Genomic DNA, 27,320 nt, shown 5'->3' with positions numbered 1-27,320 from the left:
TTAATTACATTTTTTTTCCCTATATATTGGTATTTTGAGAATTAATATATATAATTTAAGAATAGTAAATGAATTATAATAATTTATTAAAAAAATGACATAAATAATTGATGAAAACACATTTTTACAAAACATAAAACATTTAAGTCCGACCCACCTTGGGTCAAGTTGGACTGGTTTCTATACATATGATGTGTTGGATTGGGTTTAAAAAACCCCTCCAACTTGAAACAGGATCCAAGCACCAAACATATCCCAATATCTAAAGATACCCAAAGAAGCCACAATAATATGCAAACTAAAAAAGCAGACTTTTAATGAACATAAAAATAACAATAATAAAATATTTGTCTAAAACACTCACACCAACTCTCTAGAAAAGTCTCAAAATTTTTATTAGCGTAAAAAGTGGAGGTAAGTTTTGGAAATTCAAAAGGTAAGACCAAGAAAACTACTCTCTTTTGAGTAATAAGTAATATTAGGGACAATGCTTTCACAATTGTTGACATAGTCTATTGGGATTAAAATAACATCAATTTCAATTGGATCCTTCATTGACACCACATTTATTATGCATGAATCACGTCAAGGCATGCCAGCCATTATGCAAAAAGTTGTGCCCGTGAACTTATTGCACTCTTATAGTAGTATGGACATTGCAATTCCACTCATTATATCAAGAGTATATAAACTTCTAACTTAATCATACATAGATGGATCAGATAATCTTGGTGTAGGTAGTGCAACAAGAGGGATCTTCTTTTTTAGTACAATCCCAAACTTTTCTGTAATGTCCAACTTTTCTCCTGGGGGCAGATTCCAATCAAAAGAATGAAGAAGTGTTGCAAGTGAATATATCACCATCCTCTCAGCCATTGCTGTTCCAGCGCATATTCTTCGGCCAGACCCAAATGGAAAATAATTGAAGTCATTTCCACTATAGTCCCATTTACTATTCAAGAACCTCTCTGGATCAAAATTTAATGGATTTTCCCAAATAGAGTGGTCCCTTTGTATCGCCCATACATTCACAAAGATCCGAGACCCCTTTGGAATGGTGTAGCCTCCTACAGTGCATGTCTCACTGGGACAATGAGGAACTAACAATGGCAGAGCTGGGTGCAACCGCAATGTTTCTTTCATCACAGCATGTAAGTATGGTAGTTTGTGAATATGAGACTCTTCTACAATGTTATCTTTGCCAACTACAGCTTCCAATTCTTGTTGGGTTTTCCTCATCACCTCCGGTTTGTTCATAATTTCAGCCATGGCAAACTCGATTGTATTGGAGGTTGTTTCTGTCCCACCAACCACCATATCCTGTTCACAATATCACTAGATTATGGCATTATGCAAATGCCTCGCTAGACAATTTAGCTACCAAACCAAACGAAAAAAAAAAAAAAGAGGAAGAAGAAGAAGAAGTAATATGAATAATGTTACAATTACAAACTATTTTACAAAATTTTAAAAAAATGTTGATTTAGCAAATTCTTAATGGTTTTCTTTTGAGAACACCAATAATTACTCATTATATTAGCAGTTTGTAAAATATTTTGTAAAATAAAATATGGTTTTAACATTTTTCTTATAATATTAATGATGCAACTAGAAAGATAGTATTGTGTTTTAGCGAGGGTCTTGCCTACCGATCTGATCCCTGTGAGGCTTCCTGTGTTGAGCTTTGTGGAGGCTAGTTTATATTTGATTCGGTTGACGATCCGACCCGACCCGAATAATGTTGCGTAGTTTTTAATGGGAGATTTTCTGAGGCTTAGTCCATGGAGCAGAGGCTTGGGCCGACACCCCTTGGAAATTTTTTTTGGCCCATTGTGAATCCTATGCGTAGGATATAAAATCCGTTTTTTGTGATTAGGGTTTCTGCTTGGTGTTATCGTGTTTTTAGAGAGAGGAAAAAAAAAACACTGTAGCCACACTTTGTATTTTTTCCCTAATAATAGTAAAATCCCTACAACTCCGTGGACATAGGCAAATTGCCGAACCACGTAAATACTGTCTTGTGTGTGTGATTATTTTCTTTGACGTGTGTTTTCTCTATATTTTTTTGTTTCTCACAAGTTGGAATTTCGGTTGAATTTCCAACAACTGGTATCAGAGCCTAGGGTTAGGTTTGAGCGGGAGCAATGGTAGAGGAAGCAGGAAAGGCGTCTAGAATAGAAAAGTTTGATGACACAGACTTCGCATATTGGAAAATGCAGATTGAAGATTATCTTTATGAGAGGAAATTGCACCTGCCTCTTTTGGGAACAAAATCTAAGGCTATGAAGGCTGATGAATGGGCTCTTCTTGACAGACAAGTACTAGGAGTTATCAGGTTAACTCTGTCTAAGTCTGTTGCACACAATGTTGTAAAGAAGAAGACCACAGCAGATCTGATGAAGGCATTGTCTAGTATGTATGAAAAGCCTCAACAAATAACAAGGTGCATTTGATGAAGAAACTGTTCAATCTGAAGATGGTAGAGAACGCATCAGTAGCACAACATCTGAATAATTTAACACTATCACAAATCAATTGTCGTTTGTAGAAATTGATTTTGATGATGAGATTCGTGCTCTGATCGTCTTGGTTTCTTTGCTAAACAATTGGGAGGCAATGAGGATGGCAGTAAGCAATTCCACAGGAAAGGAAAAGCTCAAATACAATGATATACGAGATTTAATTCTGGCTAAGGAGATTCATAGAAGAGATGTAGGTAAAATCTCAGGATTTGATTCTGCCCTAAACCTTGAGACAAGAGGCAAAGGTAATAACAGAAATTAAAATCGGGGCAGATCAAAATCCAGAAATCCTAATCGGAACAGAAGTAAATCTAGATCAGGCCAAGAGGTACAATGCTGGAATTGTGGGAAAACAAGTCACTTTAGGAATCAATGCAAAAGTCCTAAGAAGAAGAATGAAGATGATTTTGCTAATGCTATAACAGAAGAGGTATAAGATGCATTACTTCTTGCAGTAGACAGTCCACTTGATGATTGGGTTTTGGACTCAGGAGCTTCGTTTCATACCACTCCACACCGAGAAATCATACAGAATTATGTTGCAAGTGATTTTGGTAAGGTGTATTTGGCTGATGGTTCAGCCTTGGATATTGTAGGTATCGGAGACGTCCGAATATTGTTGCCCAATGGATCTATTTGTTTACTGGAGAAGGTTCGACATATTCCTGACCTAAGGAGGAATCTGATTTCTGTTGGATAACTTGATGATGAAGAGCATGCAATACTATTTATTGGTGGTACTTGGAAGGTTACAAAGGGAGCTAGATTATTAGCTCGTGGAAAGAAGACTGGCATTCTCTATATAACCTCAAGTCCAAGAGACACAATTGCAATTGCTGAAGCAAGTACTGAAACAAGCCTATGGCACCGCAGATTTGGTCACATGAGTGAGAAAGGGATGAAAATGCTGCTGTCAAAAAGGAAACTACCAGAATTGAAGCCATTGATTTTGACATGTGTGAAAGCTACATCTTAGGAAAGCAGAAAAGGTTGAGCTTCTTAAAAACTGGTAGGACACCGAAGGTTGAAAAATTGGAGTTAGTACACGCTGATTTGTGGGAGAAGGTGTGGGGGCCTTCTCCGGTTGCATCCCTTAAAGGTTCAAGGTACTATATCACTTTCATTGATGACTCAAGCAGAAAGGTATGAGTTTATTTTCTGAAAAATAAATCTTATATATTTGAAACTTTTAAGAAGTGGAAAGCCATGGTTGAGACAGAAACAGGTTTGAAAGTAAAATGTTTGAGGTCAGATAATGGAGGAAAGTACATAGATGAAGGGTTCATTGAGTATTATGTTACACAGGGAATTGTGATGGAAAAGACCATTCCTGGGACACCACAACAGAATGGTATGGCTGAGCGCATGAACAAAACTCTTAATAATCGTACTAGGAGTATGAGGTTGCATGCTGGACTACCAAAAACTTTCTGGGCTGATACTACTAGCACTACGGCTTAGCTGATAAACCGAGGGCCATCAGTTCTCATGGAGTTCAGACTTTCTGAGGAGATTTAGAGCGGTAAAAAGGTAAAGTTTTCACATTTAAAAGTTTTTGGCTGTGTTTCTTATGCTTATATTGATTCTGATGCTCGTAGTAAACTTGATGCAAGGTCTAAAATATATTTTTTCATTAGTTAGGTGATGAGAAATTTGGCTATAGGTTTTAGGATGAACAAAACAGGAAAATCATCAAAAGTAGAAATGTGATATTTAATGAATAGGTTATGTACAAAGACAGGTCAACTGTAGTGTCAGATGTTACAGAGATAGATCAAAAGAAATCTGAGTTTGTCAACTTAGATAGATTGATTGAAAGTACTGTCTAGAAAAAGGATAAAGAAGATAAAGAGAATGTAGATTTACAGGTAGATCAGAGTACACCAATAGTTAAAGTCTGCAAATCTTCCAAGAACATTAGACCTCCACAACATTATTCACCCGTTTTAAATTATCTCCTGTTGATTGATGGTGGTGAGCCAGAGTGTTATGATGAAACCTTGCAAGATGAAAATTCAAGCAAGTGGGAGTTAGCCATGAAGGATAAGATGAATTCCTTGTTGGGGAATCAGACATGGGAACTGACTGAATTGCCAGTAGGAAGAAGGCTTTGCACAACAAGGGGTTATGCTGGGAATGGTGGCTGCAGAAAATTTATATATTGAGCAATTAGATGTGAAGACGGCATTCCTTCATGGTGACTTGGAGGAAGATCTTTACATGATTCAGCCAGAAGGGTTCATTATTCAGGGACAAGAGAATCTAGTCTGCAAACTAAGAAAGAGCTTGTATGGCGTAAAACAAGCTCCTAGACAATGGTACAAAAAATTTGACAGTTTTATGCATAGAATTGGATTCAAGAGATGTGAAACTAATCACTGTTGCTATGTTAAGTTTTTTGACAATTCTTACATCATATTACTATTGTATGTGGATGATATGCTTATTGTAGGGTCTTGCATTGAGGAGCTGCAAAGCAAATCCTTGGTATAAAGGATTTGGGAGCTATAAAGCAAATCCTTGGTATGAGAATCATTAGAAACAAGGCTAATGGTACATTGAAACTTTCACAGTTAGAGTATGTGAAGAAAGTTCTTAGCAGATTCAACATAAATGAAGTTAAACCAGTAAGCACACCCTTAGGTAGTCATTTCAAATTAAGCAAAGAATAGTCACCAAAAACAGAAGAAAAAAGGGACCATATGAGCAAGATGCCCTATGCCTCAGCTATTGGCAGCTTGATGTATACTATGGTGTGTACAAGACCAGACATTGCACATGCAGTGGGAGTTGTGAGAAAATTCAAGAGTAGGCTTGGAAAGCAGCATTGGGAGGCAGTCAAGCGGATTCTAAGATATCTGAAAGGTTCATCGTATATATGTCTTTGCTTCATAGGTGCAAGTTTGAAACTGCAGGGTTATATAGATGCTGATTTTGCTGGCGATATTGATAGTAAAAAGAGTACTACTGGGTTTGTATTTACTCTAGGTGGTACAGCTATATCATGGGCTTTAAATCTGCAAAAGATTGTTACTTTGTCTACTACAGAAGCTGAGTATATTGCAGAAACTGAAGCTGGAAAGGAGATGATTTAACTACATGGTTTCTTAGATGAATTGGGTAAGAAGCAGGAGACGGGCATTCTACACAGTGACAGTCAGAGTGCAATTTTTCTTGCTAAAAATTCGGTTTTTCATTCAAAGTCAAAACATATACAGACAAAATACCACTTTATCCAGTACCTTATTGAAGATAAGCTGATAATACTTGAGAAGATATGTGGATCTAAGAACCCGACAAACATGTTGACTAAGGGTGTCACTATTGAGAAGCTGAAGCTGTGTGCAATTTCAATTAGCCTTCTAGCTTGAGGACAGGAGGATGAGTTGCAGGGATAAGGGATTGCTTTTGGAAGATAGCGACTGATATTGGTGATTGAACTAGTCTCTAAATGGGAGATTTGTTGGGCTTTGTGGAGCTTAGTTTTTGTTTGATTCGGTTGATAACTTTGACCTGACCTAAATAATGTTGCATGATTTTTAATGGGAGATTTTCTGAAACTTAGTCCATGGAGCAGAAGCTTGGGCCGATAGGCTCAAGTTGTAGCCTATGGACAAGTTTCTTGGGGGTTCGAGGCCAACGACCCCGGGAAATTTTTTTTGGCCCATTGTAAATCCTGTACGTAGTATATAAAAGCCGTTTTTTGTGATTAGGATTTCTGCTTGGTGTTGTCGTGTTTTTAGAGAAAAAAAAAAAAAAAACACTGTAGCCGCACTTTGTATTTTTTCCTTGATAATAGTGAAATTCCTGCAACTCTGCGAACATAGGTAAATTGTCGAACCATATAAATACTATCTTGTGAGTGTGATTGTTTTCTTTGATGTGTGTTTTCTCTATATTTTTTGTCTCTCACAAGTTGGAATTTCGGTTGAATTCCCAACATCCTGCGCTTAGTGATACCAAAATATTGGAATATTGTAATATGTTTTTATTTATGCCACTCGAATAATTAATGACACTTGAAATAGTATATACACATTTTAAAATTATGGAGATTACAATTCCGTAAACAAACAAGCAAACAATTAACAAATTGACAAACAACGTTCATCTTCTCGTTCATTATTTTTTATTTTTCCTTTGACCCTAGGTGCCAAGGATCTTGAAGGGCCAAACAAAACTTTCTCTCCCTCTGGTGAATTTTGGAACAAAAGGTGGGGGGAAGACGGAAGGGTGATAGAAGAACATAAAAGGTGGGGGGAAGGCGGAAGGGTGATAGAAGAACATAAATCTAGCAGAACTGCAGGAGGAAAAAATAAAATACAAAGAATATTAATGCTTTTTTATTATTATTTTGGAAAGAATAAAAAAAATAAAAATAAAAACATTATGTTTGGTGTTGGAATTTGGAACCTAGTTTTTCTCTCTATAACATGCCAAGATTAAGGTCCAGACTGCTCACCCTATTTCCAGTTTTGCTGGTGCTATCCAGAATTTACATAAAGTAATCCTCTAATTTAATGCCAAATGGGTGGGGCAGTGCCGGTTAGACTTCTTGTTTCAATGATCTAGTACATCGAAATCGACACGATACCGACACGTATTAATATCATTTAATAACAGCTTATTAAATACTTCAATTACTTCAATTAATATAAACTTGGCCACATCTTTTAATTCTAAAAAATTACAATACCTAACAGAGGAAAAAATAAAATAAAATAAAATAAACCAACCCATCATATTAATAAAAAACAAGGGACGGATGATAAATCATGAAACCCAAACACTTCAAAGCCAGTGCAGCACTGTCATCAATTCAAAACCAATATTTATACATATATTCAATCACCCTCCATTGAAAAGCTACTTAGATGGAAAGAGGAAACCCAAAAAAAACTAATTTAAAAAAAAAAAAAAAAATCATCTATTTCAAATCATAATTGTATTCCAAATTTCATTCCCTTTTCTTTTCCTACACATTTCCCAGCATCCAAACATATCATTTTGATTTGAAACTTACATTTCTTCATTCTCGTCTGAGATATCAGCAACGATTAAAGATAGAAGAGTCTGAGAAATTCCATCTAGGGCTTGAATTGAAGTGGGGTTGTCACTGGACTGTTCTTGGAAGTGTAAGAGGGTTGAGTAAAAGAAGCACTTTGAGCCAGAGGAAATTAGGGTTTTGATTTCGTCGAGCTGATCGGAGGAATTGGACATTGTTGAGGAAGAGCGTGAGAAGAAGAAGCAGTGGCTCCAGATTAAACCCTAAATTAGAGATAATGAATTGGGACGCGTTTCTAATTTTCGCGCCAAAATCCAGTATTGAGTTTGGGGACTTAGCTTGGGGCGGGTGACTTTGGGTGGGACACGTGTAATGTTGAAATTGAGCCACAATTGAATGACCTTGGACTCGGTTTTGGGCTTTTAGCTCTACCAGTTGCTAGGACATAAAAATATCCCAACGTCAACAACTATAACCTATCGCATAAAAACTAGCCTCATCTTTGGCGCTTCGCACTGCAATGAGGCTTGTTATTTTCGCAGCCTTACTTTTTTTTTTTAATTTAATTTATAAGTAGATAAAATAATTTAAAAATTAATTGGAGACTGATTTTATTTTTTAGACAATATTTTAATAAGAGTTAGAGTCATATTTTTACTAAATTATTTTTTGGTTTTGTCTCTATTTAAACATAAAGATGTAAAAGCATTTTTGAACTAAAAAATTAAGAATTCAAATATAAAAAGTCTCTTAAATAATAGTATAGATAAATCCTTAAAAGAATATAAGAAGAAAGAAAGGAAGGAATGATATAAAAAGGAGATGTAATCTAATGGTGGATTTGTCAAAATTAACCTCCATTAAAAAGATATTAAATAAAATTGTAATAAAGTTATAACTTTAAGTTACGACTAATTTTGTAAATAAAGTTTGTCTTAAATAATATTAAGAAAATTTTTAACACTACTTTTAAGAAAAATATAAAAAATTATAAAAAAAAAATTAGTTAATTTATCATGTTCTCATAAAATATTTTTAAAAATAATTTTTAAATCAATACCTTTAACTTAAATAACATTTTATTAACACAAAATTTAACATATATATTAAAAATTTTAAAAATATACAATTTAATTATTAAAATTTTAAAATATATAATAAAATTATAATCTTAAACTACGACAAGTTTTGTTCCTATTCTTTGTGCTATTATTAACTCGATCAAAAGTAAAGGGCCCTCTTATCAAAAAAAAAAAAAGTAAAGCGCCCTAAGTCAAGGTATTTACTGTGAACGGAAAGGACGTACCATAAGCAGGGCCTTGAGTTGGATCATGGTCATGGGTGTCTTGGAATCACCTTCATCCTTCAACTTCAACAAAAACTGTAAAAAATCTTTACTGTCTTTGTCATTGTCTTTGCTCCCACCTCCTTTATCAATCTTCAGCCGTTGATTAATCATGACATCAAAGATCCGATCGAACCGTTTGGCCAACCCATCCATCTGCTTCTTTATGCCTTGCAAGTCAAACCGGGCCAAACCCGGATAAAAATCCGAGATGTTGGGCTTCCCCAAAAGCTCCGTCATCTCGGACACCACTTCTCTGAAATCAGCCCCAAGGCTAGACCTCTCGTCCCCCTCCACTGTTCCACCCCACATCATGTTCGTAATCACGTTCATCACCGTCAAGAACATCTGCTCCCCAATGTTCACCGGCGACCCGACCCGCCTATAAAAGTGCCCAACTGTTTCTCGGACCTGTTTACGACGAAGCTCATAAACAGAGTCCAACGTTGTATTACTCAGCATCTTGATCACACAAACTTTTCTCAGCATCCTCCACTCGGGTCCATATGGGGTCCATACAATATCGGAGCCACCATAAGTGGCGACCCGACCCGCTTCGGGAACGTCACGGTTGGCAAAGGTGACGTCATGGTCTTTGAGAACTTCGCGAGTGAGGGAAGGTGAGGTGACGACGATGCCAAGCTTGTAGCCAAGACGGAGCTTGTATATGGGCCCGTGGATTTGGGCTAGGCCAGCGAAGTAGGAGTGAAGCTCTGGGTCTAGAGAGAGGAGGTTGCCGAATAAGGGGACGCCACGTGGACCTGGAGGCAACAGTAGCAGCGAGGTCCTTTGCTTGTTCCATGAGTACCAAGAGAGCGTAAAGATGAGAAGAAGTAGAAGAGTGAGAAGTGAGAGTGAAAGTTCATTTGGGTGGAGCAAATCAGAGATGAGGGCCATGGAGATGGTGGTTGTGGTAGTGATAGTATTGAGTCTATCGAGATTTGAGTGGTAAGCCACTAAGCCCTGTAATGGATGATCGGCTTTAAAGATAACCAGAGTTCATTTGTGTGGAGCAAATCAGAGATGAGGGTGATGGTGATGGTGATGGTGATGGTGATGGTGATGGTGGTTGTGGCTGTGGTTGTGGCAGTGATAGTATTGTCTATCCAGATTTGAGTGGTAAGCCACTAAGCCCTCTAATGGATGGGCTTTAAAGGTAACCTGAATAGGACCTTCGTATAAGCGTCTGTGCGACACGACAAGGTTGGCTGGCTACCATGTGCCGGCACTGCCCCACCCATTTAGAATTAAAAGAATCTCACGAATCGGACCTTTTTTTCTTATCATGACCTCAGGCTAAATTATCTGATAGGGGGGTTGATTCCAGCACGGTTTGGTGAGAACGGCCAGAGCTTAAGTCAGATTGGCACTTTGTCCGGGTATATATGTAAATATGTACTTGTGTATTTGTGTTGACTGTTAATTGGCTATTGTCTCTTGAGTGGGGGGTGGGGGTGGGGCCGTGGCATTGGATTGAGGTAGTGGTCTTGGTCCACTTAAAGGCAACACCCAGAACAACACATTATTAAAAGACAAAAATAAAAAATAAAATAAAAAAATAAACTATGTTAGGCAATAGGTTCAGTTAGGTGGATGATGTAGTGTATTTGTATTCTTTACATTGTGCAAAGCCAACTAAACAGTGAGGTGTGTGCTAGATTGCTAGTGGTTAGTAAAGAAAAATAATGAAAAAATTAAACAAAAATAATTAATAATTTTATTAATATTTCAAATGAACTTATAATTTATTGTTTATTCTTTTGCTAGTTATTATTGACAAATATTTGATAAAGAAATCACATACCTAAGATTAATTTTTTGTGTAAGATTCATCTTCATCTTCTAAGCGGATTTGTGTTTACTTTAACTTAGAAAATCTTCGTTCAAATATGAATTTTTTTTTGTTTTTTGATTGTTGTTGACGTCAATATATGAATTTTTTTTATTATTAAATTGTGTAATTTATCATTCTTAAGGAACACCCTGAAAAAAATTCATTGAGCCACCATTGCCACCATTGCTTCAAACATTGCCTCACCTTTTGATCTGGCTGCACTACTAGCCACTCCGAAAAACGCACTAATACCCTACATATTTACTGCTTCATAGACAAAAGAGCATCTTTTAGTCCTATTACATCTTGCTCCTGTGATTTTCAAAATGATCTGCCATGGACCTGCTACGAGTTGCTGCACTGGTTTTGGTCTTCTTAAGTTCCTATTGTAGAGATATTGGTCATGGAAAGCCTATTTGTACCTTCATTTGGACAAAATCCACATGTATTCTCTTGCCTAGCCTTCCCAATTCTGATCCAAGCCTCTTCCTTGATGTACCGCACTTAGTCTCCAATCACTCATTGCAATATAAGCTAGGCATATATCCTAGGTCTGAACTTACTGAGACTGGGATGGTGGGCTTGGGCCTGGGCCCAAAGGGTCCAAGGTGATAAAATTATCCAAACCAGTGTCTAGGCTAATAGTATGACTTTAGGCTTCTGTCACCAGCGAATCTGTGACATGCAAAGCCTTTGACTAACCTTGGCCCACAGCTTGTGATCTTTGGACCCTAGGCCCAAAACTAGAGTTGCCCAATTCAAACCTCATTCCATCTCTATCAGAACCATGGACCATAGAATCTCCCATTGAGGCTATAGAGTCTAAGATTTGTCTTCCATGCCATGTAGTGCTACGTACCCACTCAAGTCGATCCTCATTTAACTTATCCAAATTGAACATGATGGCTATTTCAGAATCACTTTTTGTGTCCATATCAGGCCTTGAACTATTTCTCAGTTCACTTGTCATAAGAAAGGGTCTATGCCCTTCAAGCCATGTCCACCGAAGTGAAGAATTTTCTACCGCTGCCCCTGGGGGTTGCATGGTGAAAGTGGAGGTATCCTTATGCTCCTATGGAAGCATTTATGAAGCATGCAAACTTTGCTCTGCGGAAAAAATAGGACCTGTATCTCTATTTTAAGGTTGTTCAGTGGATAAGGTAGGAGAGTTAACAGGCGTGGGTCGGATTGTATTGTTCCCTAAAGAGAGGGAGTGGATAGCTAAGTTCAAATTTGTATGATCCAATTCTGGTTACAAAGCAGAATCAGGAGGTGAGATGGGAGGTTGGGTATTTCGGAGTGGCACAGAGGGTGTGGTTGGATCAGAGGATTCAGTGTTCTGCTCATTATGTGGGAAGGGTTGGATGTGTTGCATGATGTCCATCAGTTGGATTATCATGAGAAAAATGAGTCTGCCTATGTTGATTTGGTTGCATGTTTCCATTACGAGCATGAGTAGTCCAGTGCCTTCTTCTATCATAGAAAGCTCGAAGCTCGTTATGAAAATGGGGTTCCAAAGTATCATACCCAAATTGAACCTGGAATAGCCTCTGAATCCTGCGTTTCTGGCAAATGAGCATCTTTCAATTTCATTCGTACTCTCACTACACTGATCCCTTATGTGTCCAATCAAACTGCACCTAGTGCATAATTTGTGCACCCGTTCATAACGACATTGTATCCAAATCTTAGAGCCATCATCTAACCTTTAAACAAACCCTGTGGTAACTGGCATCCAGGGATCCAACCTCACTCTGACACGCATACATCTTATATTTCAAGGTATACAATCCTCCCAATCCACCTTTTCAAAGAGCCCGATCATCTGACCCATCCTTTCAGCAATTTCAGGGTACTGGTACTCCAATAGTAAGCCATGCAGTTGAACCCAAATGGAGACATAATTCAAATGTAACCTATTGAGGGCCAAATTTGGCCTCCATTTCTCAAGCACAAGAAAGTCACCATCCATTGACCAAGGTCCTTCAGCACACATATGCTCTAAATCCTCTTCCAGTTCAAACCAAATCAAGCAAAAGAAAGAATCCCAACCTACAACTGAAACGCCTCCTCTGATTCTCCATGCAATGTTGATTACCTATTGTAAGTAAGGAACTGAGAACTTCCTGTAGTCAAGAATGAAACCAATAGCACATTGTCTCCAGAAATCGCTTTGCATGTCCACACTATCAGGATCAACTTCAATCACGAGTCCATGCCTTACGAAAGGAGATTCGTCTTCATCACTATATTGTGAGGAAGAGTCTGAATCCGCAGCAAATGGACCCCACTGATAATGGACACCCACTGATATCAGACCCACTGCTTTTCAATCCATTGAATTTCACGGTTTGTGAAAGCCCCATGTTCAGAGAACAAGGGAACCAAACACAGAAAAAATGACAAGAAAGAAGAAAACCTAGGGAAACAAGGAAAATGAAGAGACCACAGAAGACAAAAGGAACAAGTTTGGGAAAAGTAAAGGGGAAAAGAACTGGAGAGAAGAAAAAAGCAAAGAGGGAAGAGTTGTTTTTTTATGAGGTAGACAGACCAGAGGAAAAGAAAAAGAAAAAACGTTATGGACAAGTGCAGAGCATAGGTTCCATAAACAAAGCGTGTGAAATAGTGAAATAGTGATTGACAAGGACAATGATAGGTGAGTGTTTAAAGGGAGCAAGGGCATCCACATCAGTCCTTCTAAATTTTCTGTCTATTTTACACGAAAAAACTTACTCTTTCTATTTTACACTATTACTTTTATAAAACACCCGCATCAGTTTTTCTATTTTACAAGATATTTCAATAAAATATTCATTATTTTCAAATTTTTTTTTATTTCTCTCAACTTTCTTTTTACCTATATACGTGCGCTCTCTCTCTCTCTCTTTCAGAACAGATCACCTCTCTCTCTCTCTCTTCTCTTTCTCTCTCTCTCTCTCTCTCTCTCTCTCTCTCTCTCTCTCATTCTTTCTCAAAACAAGCTTCAACGATCCACGAACCAAGCTCCACGACCGGCCGATCCATGAACCAAGCTCCACGACCCAGATCCTTTGTTCACCGACCGATCCACAAACCAAGCTTCAGCACCCAGATCCTTTCTTCATCGGCTAATCCACGAACCAAGCTCCGGCGACCCAGATCCTTTCTTCACCGGCCGTTCCACGCTTCACAAGCACTAATCTATCTCTCTGATCCACAAGCACCGATCAGTTAGTAACTCCAATCAAGCAAGACCATAACCATGAGCTCCAATCAAGCGAGACCCATGAGCTCTGGTCATTCCAGTCAAGCACTGAACGTTCCGATAAACACCGATCTCTCTTTGTTGTTTGTTCGTTTGGGTTTGTTTGTGTGTGGGTGTGTTTGNCTTAAGTCAGATTGGCACTTTGTCCGGAGTATAATATAGCTATAAAGATTTCTATTTTTTCTTCACCAAAAAAGAAATATATATTTAATAGTATTTTTTTTTTTTTTTAAAAAGAGAAATGCTAACGAGTGTTCCTAGGGTAATGGTTAATAATCTATTTAAAGAAAGTTTTGATATCGCTTTTATGAAAAATGAAAAAAACTGTCAATTTATTAATTTTTTTTTTCATTTCACATAAAAACTTTCTTTAAATAAATTATTAATCAGTGCTCTAAGAGCATTTGTTAGCATTTTTCTTTTTTAAATGAATAGTATAACTTTTTTTTTTTTATATACCATTCAAAGGGAAATATATACAAAAGTTATACAAGAGTTGGGTTATGCCAGCAATGGTTCAAAGTATTGTCCAACCAATCAATTGATCTTTTCTTCCTAAAGGCTTGGACAACCCTCCTATCATCACCCAAAAACAAAATATACTAAAATCCATGGTGCTTTGCTCTAATGGCAGCATCCACCATTTAGTGGCGACGCCACGTTTAGGACAGGGTGTTCCTAGGAACTCCCTGACCTGAAAAAAAAAATTATATATAATAATTAAAAAAAATTTATTTGTTTACCCTTAAAAAAAAAAAAAAAAGGAACACCCTCAATCAAAATCAGAAACACTCTTAAAAGAAAAAAGAAAAAAATTGTAACAGAACAGACCCACCAGGGAAAAAAAGCCCAACATCAATCCTAAACAACAAATTACAAACCCAATTTAAAGAAAAAAAACAAGGTAAAGCAAACCCACGTATTATAAAAAAAATAAAAAATAAAAAACCAAAACCCAATATACTTATATACCCGATTACAACCTTACCTAAAGAAACCAGAGCATGGGTTTCTTTCATATAAAAACCTCAGGTTCTTTGCAAAAGCGACTCAGCAACGCAGCAACAGCCACACCCAGAGCAGTCAATGGCGAGATCGGAGATTCCCTTGCCCAGATCGGAGATTAGCGATGACGAGATTGGCATAAGAACTTCAGGCAACTTCAAGGTATTTCAGTTCTCTCTCTTTTTCTTTATCTCATCTCTACTCTGAGCCTTTAACTAAGAGTAGCATTCTCTCTCTCTTTTTCTTTATCTCATAGTCTACCTTGTGACTATTTTTTTGATAATGCAGTGTATTGACTTAGACTTAGATTTATTGACAATTTTTTTGTCTTTTGAAATCTCTCTTTTTATTTGTTCTGACTTAGACTTAGGCTTTCCTCTGGTTCTCTTTTGGCTAAATTGGCTTTTTGTGTAAGTGTATATATGTAAATATGTACTTGTGTATTTGTGTTGACTGTTAATTGGCTATTGTCTCTTGAGTGGGGGGTGGGGGTGGGGCCGTGGCATTGGATTGAGGTAGTGGTCTTGGTCCACTTAAAGGCAACACCCAGAACAACACATTATTAAAAGACAAAAATAAAAAATAAAATAAAAAAATAAACTATGTTAGGCAATAGGTTCAGTTAGGTGGATGATGTAGTGTATTTGTATTCTTTACATTGTGCAAAGCCAACTAAACAGTGAGGTGTGTGCTAGATTGCTAGTGGTTAGTAAAGAAAAATAATGAAAAAATTAAACAAAAATAATTAATAATTTTATTAATATTTCAAATGAACTTATAATTTATTGTTTATTCTTTTGCTAGTTATTATTGACAAATATTTGATAAAGAAATCACATACCTAAGATTAATTTTTTGTGTAAGATTCATCTTCATCTTCTAAGCGGATTTGTGTTTACTTTAACTTAGAAAATCTTCGTTCAAATATGAATTTTTTTTTGTTTTTTGATTGTTGTTGACGTCAATATATGAATTTTTTTTATTATTAAATTGTGTAATTTATCATTCTTAAGGAACACCCTGAAAAAAATTCATTGAGCCACCATTGCCACCATTGCTTCAAACATTGCCTCACCTTTTGATCTGGCTGCACTACTAGCCACTCCGAAAAACGCACTAATACCCTACATATTTACTGCTTCATAGACAAAAGAGCATCTTTTAGTCCTATTACATCTTGCTCCTGTGATTTTCAAAATGATCTGCCATGGACCTGCTACGAGTTGCTGCACTGGTTTTGGTCTTCTTAAGTTCCTATTGTAGAGATATTGGTCATGGAAAGCCTATTTGTACCTTCATTTGGACAAAATCCACATGTATTCTCTTGCCTAGCCTTCCCAATTCTGATCCAAGCCTCTTCCTTGATGTACCGCACTTAGTCTCCAATCACTCATTGCAATATAAGCTAGGCATATATCCTAGGTCTGAACTTACTGAGACTGGGATGGTGGGCTTGGGCCTGGGCCCAAAGGGTCCAAGGTGATAAAATTATCCAAACCAGTGTCTAGGCTAATAGTATGACTTTAGGCTTCTGTCACCAGCGAATCTGTGACATGCAAAGCCTTTGACTAACCTTGGCCCACAGCTTGTGATCTTTGGACCCTAGGCCCAAAACTAGAGTTGCCCAATTCAAACCTCATTCCATCTCTATCAGAACCATGGACCATAGAATCTCCCATTGAGGCTATAGAGTCTAAGATTTGTCTTCCATGCCATGTAGTGCTACGTACCCACTCAAGTCGATCCTCATTTAACTTATCCAAATTGAACATGATGGCTATTTCAGAATCACTTTTTGTGTCCATATCAGGCCTTGAACTATTTCTCAGTTCACTTGTCATAAGAAAGGGTCTATGCCCTTCAAGCCATGTCCACCGAAGTGAAGAATTTTCTACCGCTGCCCCTGGGGGTTGCATGGTGAAAGTGGAGGTATCCTTATGCTCCTATGGAAGCATTTATGAAGCATGCAAACTTTGCTCTGCGGAAAAAATAGGACCTGTATCTCTATTTTAAGGTTGTTCAGTGGATAAGGTAGGAGAGTTAACAGGCGTGGGTCGGATTGTATTGTTCCCTAAAGAGAGGGAGTGGATAGCTAAGTTCAAATTTGTATGATCCAATTCTGGTTACAAAGCAGAATCAGGAGGTGAGATGGGAGGTTGGGTATTTCGGAGTGGCACAGAGGGTGTTTCTGTATCTCTGTGAGTGTTTTTTTTTTTTAGCAAGTGTATCTTTGTGTTGATTTGTCTATGTTGATGTGTTTGGATTAATTTTCAGTTGATTTTGGGAAAATTTTTTGTTGATTTTGGGTTAATTTTCAATTGATTTTGGTTAATACTCCGTGCTAGGGTGGTTATTTTGGCACGCTGGGTTTTTGTAATGGTTGAGAGAAGTAGTTTGATGGAGAGAGAAAATAAAATAAAAAAATAGTTTACACGCGAACAATAACCGTGGATATATAGACGGTTACTGTTCATTTGCACAGCCGGGTGTATATTTTGCACAATTTTACACCCACTGATGTGGGTGTATTTTTGGCCAAAATGTGTAAAAATGGCTGTTTTATGTATTTTGCAAGAGTATCCATGGACTGATGTGGATGCTCTAAGGCAGAAAAGAGAAAAGGGAATGGAGTGAAGGTATAAAGAAGAGAAAAAAATGTTACTGGCGTCGGCGACACAAGGTAGAAGTGAAATCTCTCTTAGAGAGAGGAGTAAAGTGCTCTCCTAGAGAGAGAAGGAGCTCCACTAGTTATCAGGTAGTTCTTCCTAACTTTATTAGTATAACTATAATATAACGGTTAGTATATTAAAGGACGTTCTTCAGGTTGTTATCATCTGTATAAATTTTATCTTATTAGTTTTATCCAAGGACAGTTTCATTTTTCCCTACTAACCCCTACTCCTAGTTCCTAAACACTACTATTTTATGAATACGACCAGTCACCGCCCAAAAATTTCAATGAGTTTTACTCATGTATACTCTTAGGGCAAACATTAATAAATTATTTTAAAAGTATTTTATGAAAAAGTAAAATAGTAATTAATTTTTTGACAACTTTTTTAATTTTACATAAAATGTTTTCAAAAATGGATGACTAATGTGTGCCCTAATTTTAATCTATCCATAGTTGGTCCATGTGGGTTTTACACCCATTGTTTCAAGGGAAAACATTAAAGGCCATTTGGATTGAGGGAGAAGGAAGAGAGACTAGAGGAGAGGAGAGTAGAGTTGACTAAAAATAGTGGCGGCTCCAGGAATATTTTTTAGAGGGATCATTCAAATTCATGTTGAAGAGGTTGACAATGACCTCTTTGTAAATAATTTTTTTTCATCTTATTTTTTAAGATAACTAGTATGTACCCATGCTTATTATGCATGGGAATAATGAATTGTAGTGGTGCTATTGATGTTAGTTTGGGTTATAAATATATAAAATATTAGTTCAACCAGGACATTTGTAGGTACTAAAATAATTTTTCTAGCAATTTTCATGATATTGGCTATGCCAAATTTCTCATGACACTACTATTATATAGATAATTTTGAAAATCACTATTGGATACTACATATACAATATCAATTCACAATCAATGTTTGAGAAATTCTACTAAATACAACACAAAAATAAATAAATAAATAAATAAATTGATCCAATAATATCTCCTAAATTGAATGGGAATATGTGCATGGGATTATTCAGTTCAATTACAATTTGTTACATTTAAGATCCTGGCATACAAAATATCTAAATAAAAACTGTAAGGACTCAAATTGGATTCGACCCTGAGTACAAATGGGTTTTCAGCCCAATCAAGCCCAAACAATAAATTTGTAGAGAGTAGGTTAAAGGCTTAGGCGCTGGCCGTCGTTCACCAAGCATGAACTCTCTTTTATTAAGAAACACGTAGAGTTAATTTACAACTGGGGGAATGCTCCTCGGCCCATGGCCGAGGAGCCCCTTTTCTTCTCTTTTTTCTCCCTCACATATAGATGATACTTCTAAAAAATCTCATTCTCATGAAATATCTCTTCATTTTCCCCCAATTTCAATTCAATATGCTTTTGTCTATTAATAATATTCTATGCAATTTATGTAGACAAATTCTCTGTCATCGACCAGTGCAACAAAAATATATATAAATCTTGAGATCCCTCAGGTTGTTGAAATAATTGATGTAAGGACTCAAATTGGATTCGACCCTGAGTACAAATGGGTTTTCAGCCCAATCAAGCCCAAACAATAAATTTGTAGAGAGTGGGTTAAAGGTTTAGGCGCTGGCCATCGTTCACCAAGCATGAACTCTCTTTTATTAAGAAACATAATCAAGCCCAAACAATAAATTTGTAGAGAGTGGGTTAAAGGTTTAGGCGCTGGCCGTCGTTCACCAAGCATGAACTCTCTTTTATTAAGAAACACTTAGAGTTAATTTACAACTGGGGGAATGCTCCTCGGCCCATGGCCAAGGAGCCCATTTTCTTCTCTTTTTTCTCCCCCACATATAGATGATACTTCTAGAAAATCTCATTCTCATGAAATATCTCTTCATTTTCCCCCAATTTCAATTCAATATGCTTTTGTCTATTAATAATATTCTATGCAATTAATGTAGACAAATTCTCTGTCATCGACCAGTGCAACAAAAATATATATAAATCTTGAGATCCCTCAGGTTGTTGAAATAATTGATGTAAGGACTCAAATTGGATTCGACCCTGAGTACAAATGGGTTTTCAGCCCAATCAAACCCAAAAAATAAATTTGTAGAGAGTGGGTTAAAGGTTTAGGCGCTGGCCGTCGTTCACCAAGCATAAACTCTCTTTTATTAAGAAACACTTAGAGTTAATTTACAACTGGGGGAATGCTCCTTGGCATGGGCCGAGGAGCCCCTTTTCTTCTCTTTTTTCTCCTCCCCCTCTTTACTTTACTTGCTTTTCTTATATAGTCTTCATCTTCCTATCTCCTTCTTCCATCTGTTGATCATCCATTCGCCTCCCTTCTGGCCATCCGTCCTATCAGAGGCCTTATTGGTACTCAAGTGGTTCACTCTGATGAACGTTGCCCTGCTAAGGGGTTATATCCCCATTAATGCGGCCAAAGGGGTTAGGTGAATGCATTAAGTGTGAATGTAACAGCTTGCTCTGGGCTTGTCCCCTCCTAAAAATTATCCTTAGTATGCCGAGGACGAAGAGGTCCTCGGCGTGGGTCAAAAAAGAGGCTTTGTCTAACTTAGCCTTGGCTGGTCAGTCCTCCTCGGCGCTGGCCTTGGGCCTACTACGCGATGGGCTGTGGCTGTCAGGCCCATGGGCCCCACAAAAACAATATAAAAAAATATGATCATTAGTTCAAAGAAAAAATAATGGTAAAAATCTAAATAATTTAATTTGTATTGAAAGCTAACAAAAGTAAAATTCAATTTTGAATCTAATTAAATTTTCTCTAAGTATTGGTTATATATATATATATATATATGATTAGTTTTTTTTATGGTTTATTTATATTGAACTCCTCATTTTCTACATTGAATTAACTCACTTGGCACAAAAATTAAAAAGCTTACACTAGATGAGACACGTGGCGCAAAATTAAATTTTAATTGAATTCCAATTTTTAGACTGAATTAATTAACATAGCACAAAAATTTAAAAACTTAGACTAGATGAGATACATTGCACAAAATTAAACTCTAATTGAAGTCAAATTTGAAATCGAATTGATTTTTTTCTCAACTTTACCTATTAATATATGTTAGCTTGTAACTCCATGCATATGTATGGATACACTTAAAGATATACAATAAGATACATAATATAATTCTTATATATATATAATTTAAATACTATTGAAAGTTATTTTTATATTTTGTTAACTCTTTAAAAAAAATTTATAAGGATATTGTTAGGTATAAAATGTAAATTTTCCATGTTTATTTATTTATTTATTATTGTTAAGCACGTCTTTTTTTTTTTTTTTTACACAATTCATTTATTCTAGACTCTTTGATTTTTGTACTTAATAACTCATGTGGATGAATATTTATAATATTGTCCCACATTTGATTCAAAAATTAAGAAAGAAAACTTTTTTTAAAAAAAAAATTAGGACACATGGTGCAAAATTAAAACATTAATTTTGGATTGAGGGAAGGGAGAGAGAGCTGATGGGAGTTGAATAGAAATTAGCCTTTTAGGGTGAAAATTTTGGGTACAAAACCTTCTCCATGAGCTTAAGGTGCTACCAGTGTCCTTTATCCACTTGGTAGCATGCATGGGCAAGGCTCATGTAAAAAGTCTGAAAGAAACTAACCTATACCCTTCAAACTACACTTCCTCAATTTCTCTGATATGTCGCAATCACTTGGGTCATACTTAAAAAATTATAATATAATATAATACATGAATTGAACCCACAAGGAAGTAGAACTTGTAAAAAATGTGTCGCAAAAATGGGTATCAATTATCAATGCTTTCTTCATACCAATTCTTTAGGAAAAAAAAATTATAAAAAAAAAAATTATGAATTATTTTTATGGAAAGTGTTGAACAAGTTAAAAATAAGAATTACTTGGGGTTTTTATTATTTTTTATTTATTTTTAATCGGCTTTTTATTGAATATTTTGTTTATTTGTTGTTGTTTGGGCTACTTTTTATTGTTTTTTTTTTTAGGAGTTAAGGATTATGTTTATGGGGCTAAGATTATTTTTGTTTAACTCAAATTTTTGGGATTGTTAAGTCAGGGTATTCAAGTTTAAAGATGATCAAAGATCAATAGCCATATCATTTTGTGCATTTAAAATAGTCATGCTTACAAAATTTAAAGATAATCAAAGATCAATAGTCATATCATCAATCAATTGTTTAAATTCAAGTTTTTGTAGTTTAAAATAATGCATTAAAGATGAGTTTATGGATTGAATGGTAAATTACATCCAATTAGCATGCATGTTAAATACATATAGAACATGTAATTTAACGGTTAGATTTTAAAAATATGAATTCAACAATAAGTTATTGGGTGGTGTAACGTTGCTTAAAGTATACCAACTTAAACCCATATATATATATATATATATTTGACCAACTTAGGGTGTTTATATGAAAACATCAATCCTCTTGATCTCAAGTTTATAGCTTAGGACTTATTACCTCACTCCTTAAAGATTCTAGAGGAGATTCCTTGGTTCTATTTTAGGGTTTTAGAGGAAGCAACTAAGAAAGACGCCTTGTGATTTGTCCTTTTGGTCTAGCCACGTTGGGGCCAACACCAGTCCTTTTGGTATAGCGGCAAACACCAGTCCTTTTGGTCTCGGATTTGCAGCTTCGTAACTTTCTCACTCCTCGACAACCTCTAAGAGGAATCTTCTCCGTTCTATATTTAATTTGTATGCAGGTTAGTATAGGTTTATAACATTTTTGCTTTAATTATATGTTAGAAACTAGGATCTAAGCATGCTTTTGTTTGAAGGTTGGTATAACATACTTTGAGTGTTTATGCTATGTTCTTCACATGTTCACATGCTAGATCCTAGGATTATATTAATTTGGATATCGAACATGTTTTTAACTTTATCACGTAGCACACACATAATCACCATGCTTTAATTTTTTATCAGTTTAAATGTGATTCAAAATTGGCTATACTGGCGGATGAACACTCATACTTAGGTGAGTGTATATTATTATTGTGGTACCTTCAGTTTTTGTATTGAGTGTAGTATATGTATCCATATGCACCTTTAAAAATAAAATGGAACATTGGTCAATCTCTTCATAAAAAATAGGAGGTAGAACAGATAAATATTTTATGTCGTCAGATCTTCAGGTTTCAAATTCAGCCCCTTGAATAGATCAGGGTACATTACCTCGGCGGCACTTCCATCGTCAACCATCACTCTCTTAACGTCATACCCTCCGATCCTAATCGTAACCACCAGAGCATCATCATGCGGCTGCATGGTTCCTCTCTTATCCTCCTCTGAAAAGCCCAACACCAACGAGGTGCCAGGTCTGGCTCTCTTCGGCCTCGTGCCGGAGTCCTCCTCCGAGCATTGAGATACAGACATTACCCTGGAAGGGCAAGACCCGGTCCTCCCCGGAGCAGCGAATATAACGTTTATCGTGCCCAAGGGAGGTCCTCTCGAGGCGTCCGCCTGAAACACCGAGCCTACATGACCTCCTCGGCCGCCGGTATGATGCAGGAGTTGGGTCAACTTTCCATCTTGCACCAACTGCTCTAAGTGATCCCACAGATTATTACAATCTTCGGTGATGTGCCCGTGGTCTTGATGATACTGACAGTAAAGATTCCTATTACGCTTCGCAGGATCCCCCGCCATCTTGTTGGGCCACCTAAAGAATGGCTCGTTCTTTATCTTCTCCAAAACTCGTTGCACTGGTTCTCGGAACACGGCGCTAACCATCTGGGAGTTGGCAGGCCCCGAGTGCCCCCCAAAGTCCCTCCGAGGTCGGTTGTTGTTGTACCGGTCCGGCCTGAAATCCCTCCTCTCTTGCGTTACCGCTTTAGCTTTCCCTCTGCCTTGCATCTGATCTTCCTCTACTCTTCTATATTTATCTATTCGATCCATAAGCTGACGTACACTAGTGACAGGCTTGCCGGTCAGGGACTTCCTCAGACCGTGCTCAGTTGAAAGACCCTCCTTAAATGTATTCATAGCCACGTCATCGTGAGCCCCATCCACCTCGTTGAACATCTCCCAGTACCTGTCCGAGTAGGCTTTTAGGGTCTCCCCTTCTCGCATAGACATGGACAGTAGCGACCCCAAGGGTTGAACAACCCTTCTACAGGTAATAAAGCGAGCGCCAAAAGCCTGAGTAAGCTTCTCAAAAGAGTCAATAGTATTAGTTCTCAAGCCATTAAACCATCTCATCGCCACCGGGCCCAGGCTAGACGGGAAAACTTACACATCAAGGCTTCGTCCCTGGCATGAATAGCCATTCTCTGGCTGTAGTGGCTAACATGTTCCACTGGGTCTGTTCGACCATTATAAATGGTGAACACAGGCTGGTGGAATCGCCGAGGAAGACTAGCGTCTTCAATATGTCGTGTGAAAGGTGATTTAGAGACCTGATTCAAAGCCTTGTTCAAGGCATCGTTCCCCTGACCTGGCGAGTCGGACTCTTACTCCTTCGCCTACGATAGTGCTCTTCCTCGCACGAGAAAGACTCGCTGGGGGGAGTTCTCGACCTCTGCCTTAACTGGTATCATCTGACTCCTCAGAAGAGTGCTTAGAGTTATGGGCCTTACGCCTCCGTCGTTCATATCGCAACTCCCTCTTCAACTTGTTAATCTTACGCTGTAAATTTCCTCCGCTCTTTACAGGGCCTTTTCCCCGAGAGGGGCTTCTATCAGCATGGGTGGTTCGGGTACTCCCCTCACGATCCCCCTCGTGTTCGTAGTCTGCCAACGGATTACTATGCTGAGAGCCCCTAGACTCTGCCTGGTGCTGACTAGCACCTGCCTGTTGTGGGCCCACTAACGTTGTTGCGGTACTCCCTCTTCCATCGTGAGTGTCACACCTGCCCTTCCTTCTCAACAGATCAAGTTCTCCCCACAGACGGCGCCAATTGTAGGGACCCAATTTGAATTGAGTGTTGGGTTTCAGCCCAATAAGCCCAAACAATATATTTATAGAGTATGGGTTCAAGAACTAGTACTGTTTTTCAAGAAAGGCTCTACTCATCAAGTAATAAGGGATACTGTTGATTCGCTCTTTGAGGAAAACTCTCCTCGGCTCTCTTTCAATTGGTCTCTTTCTCTTTCTCTCTTTCTCTTTTTTCTTTTTTGGCCAGAAGTCCCCCCTGTTTTCTTCGTTTCTACATTATATACTTCGTTTCTTTCCCTGTTTCCTTCGTACACGTGTAGTTCTTATCCTGGGGGCTCCTTTCTGTCCCATCCAGTCCCTACCGGAACTTTCAGCTTAGTGGTTATAAAGCTGCTTAGTTACTATTCAGGTATCACCTCCACATTAATGCGGCCAGAGTGTTAGGTGGACAGCATTTAATGAGGAGGTGATAGACTTTAGAAGATATTTTCTACCTTCTCCGACGCCTCATTAAGCTATATCCAACTTCCAGTTCAGCTACAACCTGGCGGAATCTTTCAGTCAGCACGAAGGTTACCTTTACCTCGGACTTTGGCGTCCTCGGACGTGTGTTATACCACTGTATATATAATACCTGTTTATTCCTTTCATATCACCTATTTGACGTGAATAAAACTTCTTTAGGCTGTCCTCGGACAACTGCGTGTTCTCGGATCGGGCCTTTGGGCCCTGAGCCCAATTCTGAGGACTACTATACCTTTTTTAGTTAACAGGCCCCACAATAATATATTATGATTAACTGTTTTTAAAATAAATATACTCACTTAACAAATAGGTATTTCAACAATTAACAAATTTCACTTATCCACATTCATAAGAGGGAGAGAGGGGATATGTGATGGAGAATTAAGAAATGTCGAGGGTTCTTTTTACATTTCTTGTACCTTAGACACACGTCTTGATGTTATTTAACAACACTTAGTCTAGGCTTTTCTAAGAAGGAAGTTAGGCCTGGTGCTCCGCGGAATGGGCTCCAAAGTACCACTCTGCAGCTACCAGTTTGTGTGCAAACGCTGAGTCCAAGTTCAAGGGAAGACGCTGCAAAGTGGGCTTATCCTCTATTTCTGCCGCATAAGGAACTTTTCTCCAGTTTCTGCCACAGTTTTGACTTTTCTGCTATGCAACAAAACTTTTTGCCGTGTAATAAAACCATCTGCTGTGCAATAAAATTTTCTGCTCTGCAATAAAGTTTTCTATTGTGCAGTAAAGTTTTTTGTCGTAAAGCCTTCTGCTGTCCATTAAAGCTGTCTACTATGCTTTAAAGTTGTTTGCTGTGCTTTAAAGCCTTATGCCGTGCAGTAAAGCCTTCTGCAATGTGAATGACTACTCTTCATTTTTACTGCAAAAATACTTTTCTACTTCCTGCATATAAACAAATCTAAAACCCAAAGAAAATACCCATCAAACAAATGTTAGTTTAAATGGGTTAGCATATTCTCAAATATATACATACACATATTCATAAATATACTTATACATATTTATATATACATCTATAAAATATATTTTGCAGAACATGAGAAACAAAATATATGTATATATATATATATATATATACTTATGGCAGGATAATGATTAATTTGTGTCAAAAGTAAAACACGTAATAATAAAGAAATAAGAAAGTTTCAACAGAAAAGGTTTAGCTAGTATAATAGCTAACACGGTAAATATAATAAAAGGTGCTACAGAATAACTAGTACAACAAGTAAAGATACCATTGCAGGACAACTGATGCAGCAAACGTGATAAAAACGTGTTACAGTAGAATGACTAAGTACAACAGATATAAGTTATAATGAAAGAAATCAAATACATTTGCAATCAAAATAAGTATAGAATCTTCCCATAGAATAAGTAAATCAAGAAGGAACCCAAACTCCAACTTAAACAGCCTTGTCATAGGCTTCTGCCATCAAAGTTGTGCATTTAGGAGAATAGACTTAAATGACTACAAGCTATTACTTTTGGAGACTTCAAAGAGTGGATTTGCTAAGAGGGAGGGAAATATGGTCTATTGATGCATGCCCTTGTTCCTACCACGTTTTCTCTCTTCTTTTTACCACTTTTTTTCTTTCTTTCCCTCCGTTCTTTTACTCTTAGTTTCTTACTACTCTCTTGCCGTGGGTTGTTCCCTTAGGTCTTCCCCCCCATCAGGTCCTTCCTCTTATCCATGGCTACCTCTTCCTTTTATAGTGACCTAATTCAATGGGATTTCTCCCTTTTACCCCTAGGGATTCACCAACTATTTTTGGTTTGTTGTGACATCCTTTCAAGACTACCCACCAACCCATTAGTTGCCCCGACCACTGCCATCACTCCAGTACATGTTTGTTGCACCACTACTCATTTTATGACAAAATTCCATTTTGTTTGTTCTTGTTATATACCTCTTCCTCTAGGTTCAAATGAATAAAGATTGGGCTACCTCACTACCTAGCTGTATGGTATGCATTAGATGGTTCCAACCATCTATTACTTTTTTTGGGTAAGATACCATCCCAGTAAGGTATATTCCCAAAAGAAGTCATGGCAGGAAACCAGATATAGACCCTCTTTTCCCCCCCACCACCAAACCACACACTTTGAATCTCTTTGACCGTGGGCCCACCTCCCTTGTATTGGCTGGGTACAGGTTGGTGGTGCTCTGGCCCTTCTGTTTTTGTCTTCTTTCGTTCTCACGCCATTTCTGCCACAGCAGATTAGTTTTGTTTCATTTTGCTGTGTATTTTTTTTTTTTTTTTTTT

General features: G+C 37.4%; 2 protein-coding genes across 4 annotated transcripts; both read right to left on the bottom strand.

Moving 5' to 3' along the window:
• Positions 1 to 437: 437 nt before the first annotated feature.
• LOC111991580 (flavonoid 3'-monooxygenase CYP75B137) lies at positions 438 to 15,331 on the bottom strand. Of its 3 annotated transcripts, none has more exons than XM_024023358.2 (2): positions 8,834 to 10,235; positions 438 to 1,320 (listed from the first exon to the last, which is right to left on the bottom strand). In XM_024023358.2, the coding sequence occupies exons 1-2, from the start codon at positions 9,767 to 9,769 to the stop codon at positions 700 to 702; spliced, it is 1,557 nt and encodes a 518-aa protein (XP_023879126.2). In that variant the 5' UTR covers positions 9,770 to 10,235; the 3' UTR covers positions 438 to 699. The 3 variants fall into 3 exon arrangements, 2 of the variants coding, with proteins under 2 accessions (XP_023879126.2, XP_023879127.1); XR_010629014.1 differs by lacking the exon at positions 8,834 to 10,235 and adding an exon at positions 14,939 to 15,331 and having other exon boundaries at positions 1,227 to 1,320; XM_024023359.2 differs by lacking the exon at positions 438 to 1,320 and adding an exon at positions 7,245 to 7,965.
• Positions 15,332 to 22,755: 7,424 nt separating this feature from the next.
• On the bottom strand, positions 22,756 to 23,841 carry LOC136067582 (uncharacterized). Its single transcript, XM_065773673.1, has one exon. It carries the CDS (start codon positions 23,839 to 23,841, stop codon positions 22,756 to 22,758), a length of 1,086 nt encoding a protein of 361 aa, XP_065629745.1.
• Between the last annotated feature and the right edge of the window lie 3,479 nt (positions 23,842 to 27,320).

The sequence above is a fragment of the Quercus suber genome, unplaced genomic scaffold (genome assembly GCF_002906115.3).
Source record: "Quercus suber isolate HL8 unplaced genomic scaffold, Cork oak 2.0 scaffold_78, whole genome shotgun sequence".
NCBI classification, from domain to species: Eukaryota; Viridiplantae; Streptophyta; class Magnoliopsida; order Fagales; family Fagaceae; genus Quercus; species Quercus suber.
Note: the sequence above shows the minus strand (reverse complement) of the source record. Positions and strands in the feature narration are given on the sequence as shown.

Bases quoted from the DNA above. Each gene is read 5' to 3' on its own strand.
- LOC111991580 (XM_024023358.2), bottom strand. From the start codon at position 9,769: ATGGCCCTCATCTCTGATTTGCTCCACCCAAATGAACTTTCACTCTCA. The intron at 1,321-8,833 runs GTACGTCCTTTC...TATTGTGAACAG, and splicing joins AACTCAAGGCCCTGCTTATG to GATATGGTGGTTGGTGGGAC.
- LOC136067582 (XM_065773673.1), bottom strand. From the start codon at position 23,841: ATGAGATGGTTTAATGGCTTGAGAACTAATACTATTGACTCTTTTGAG.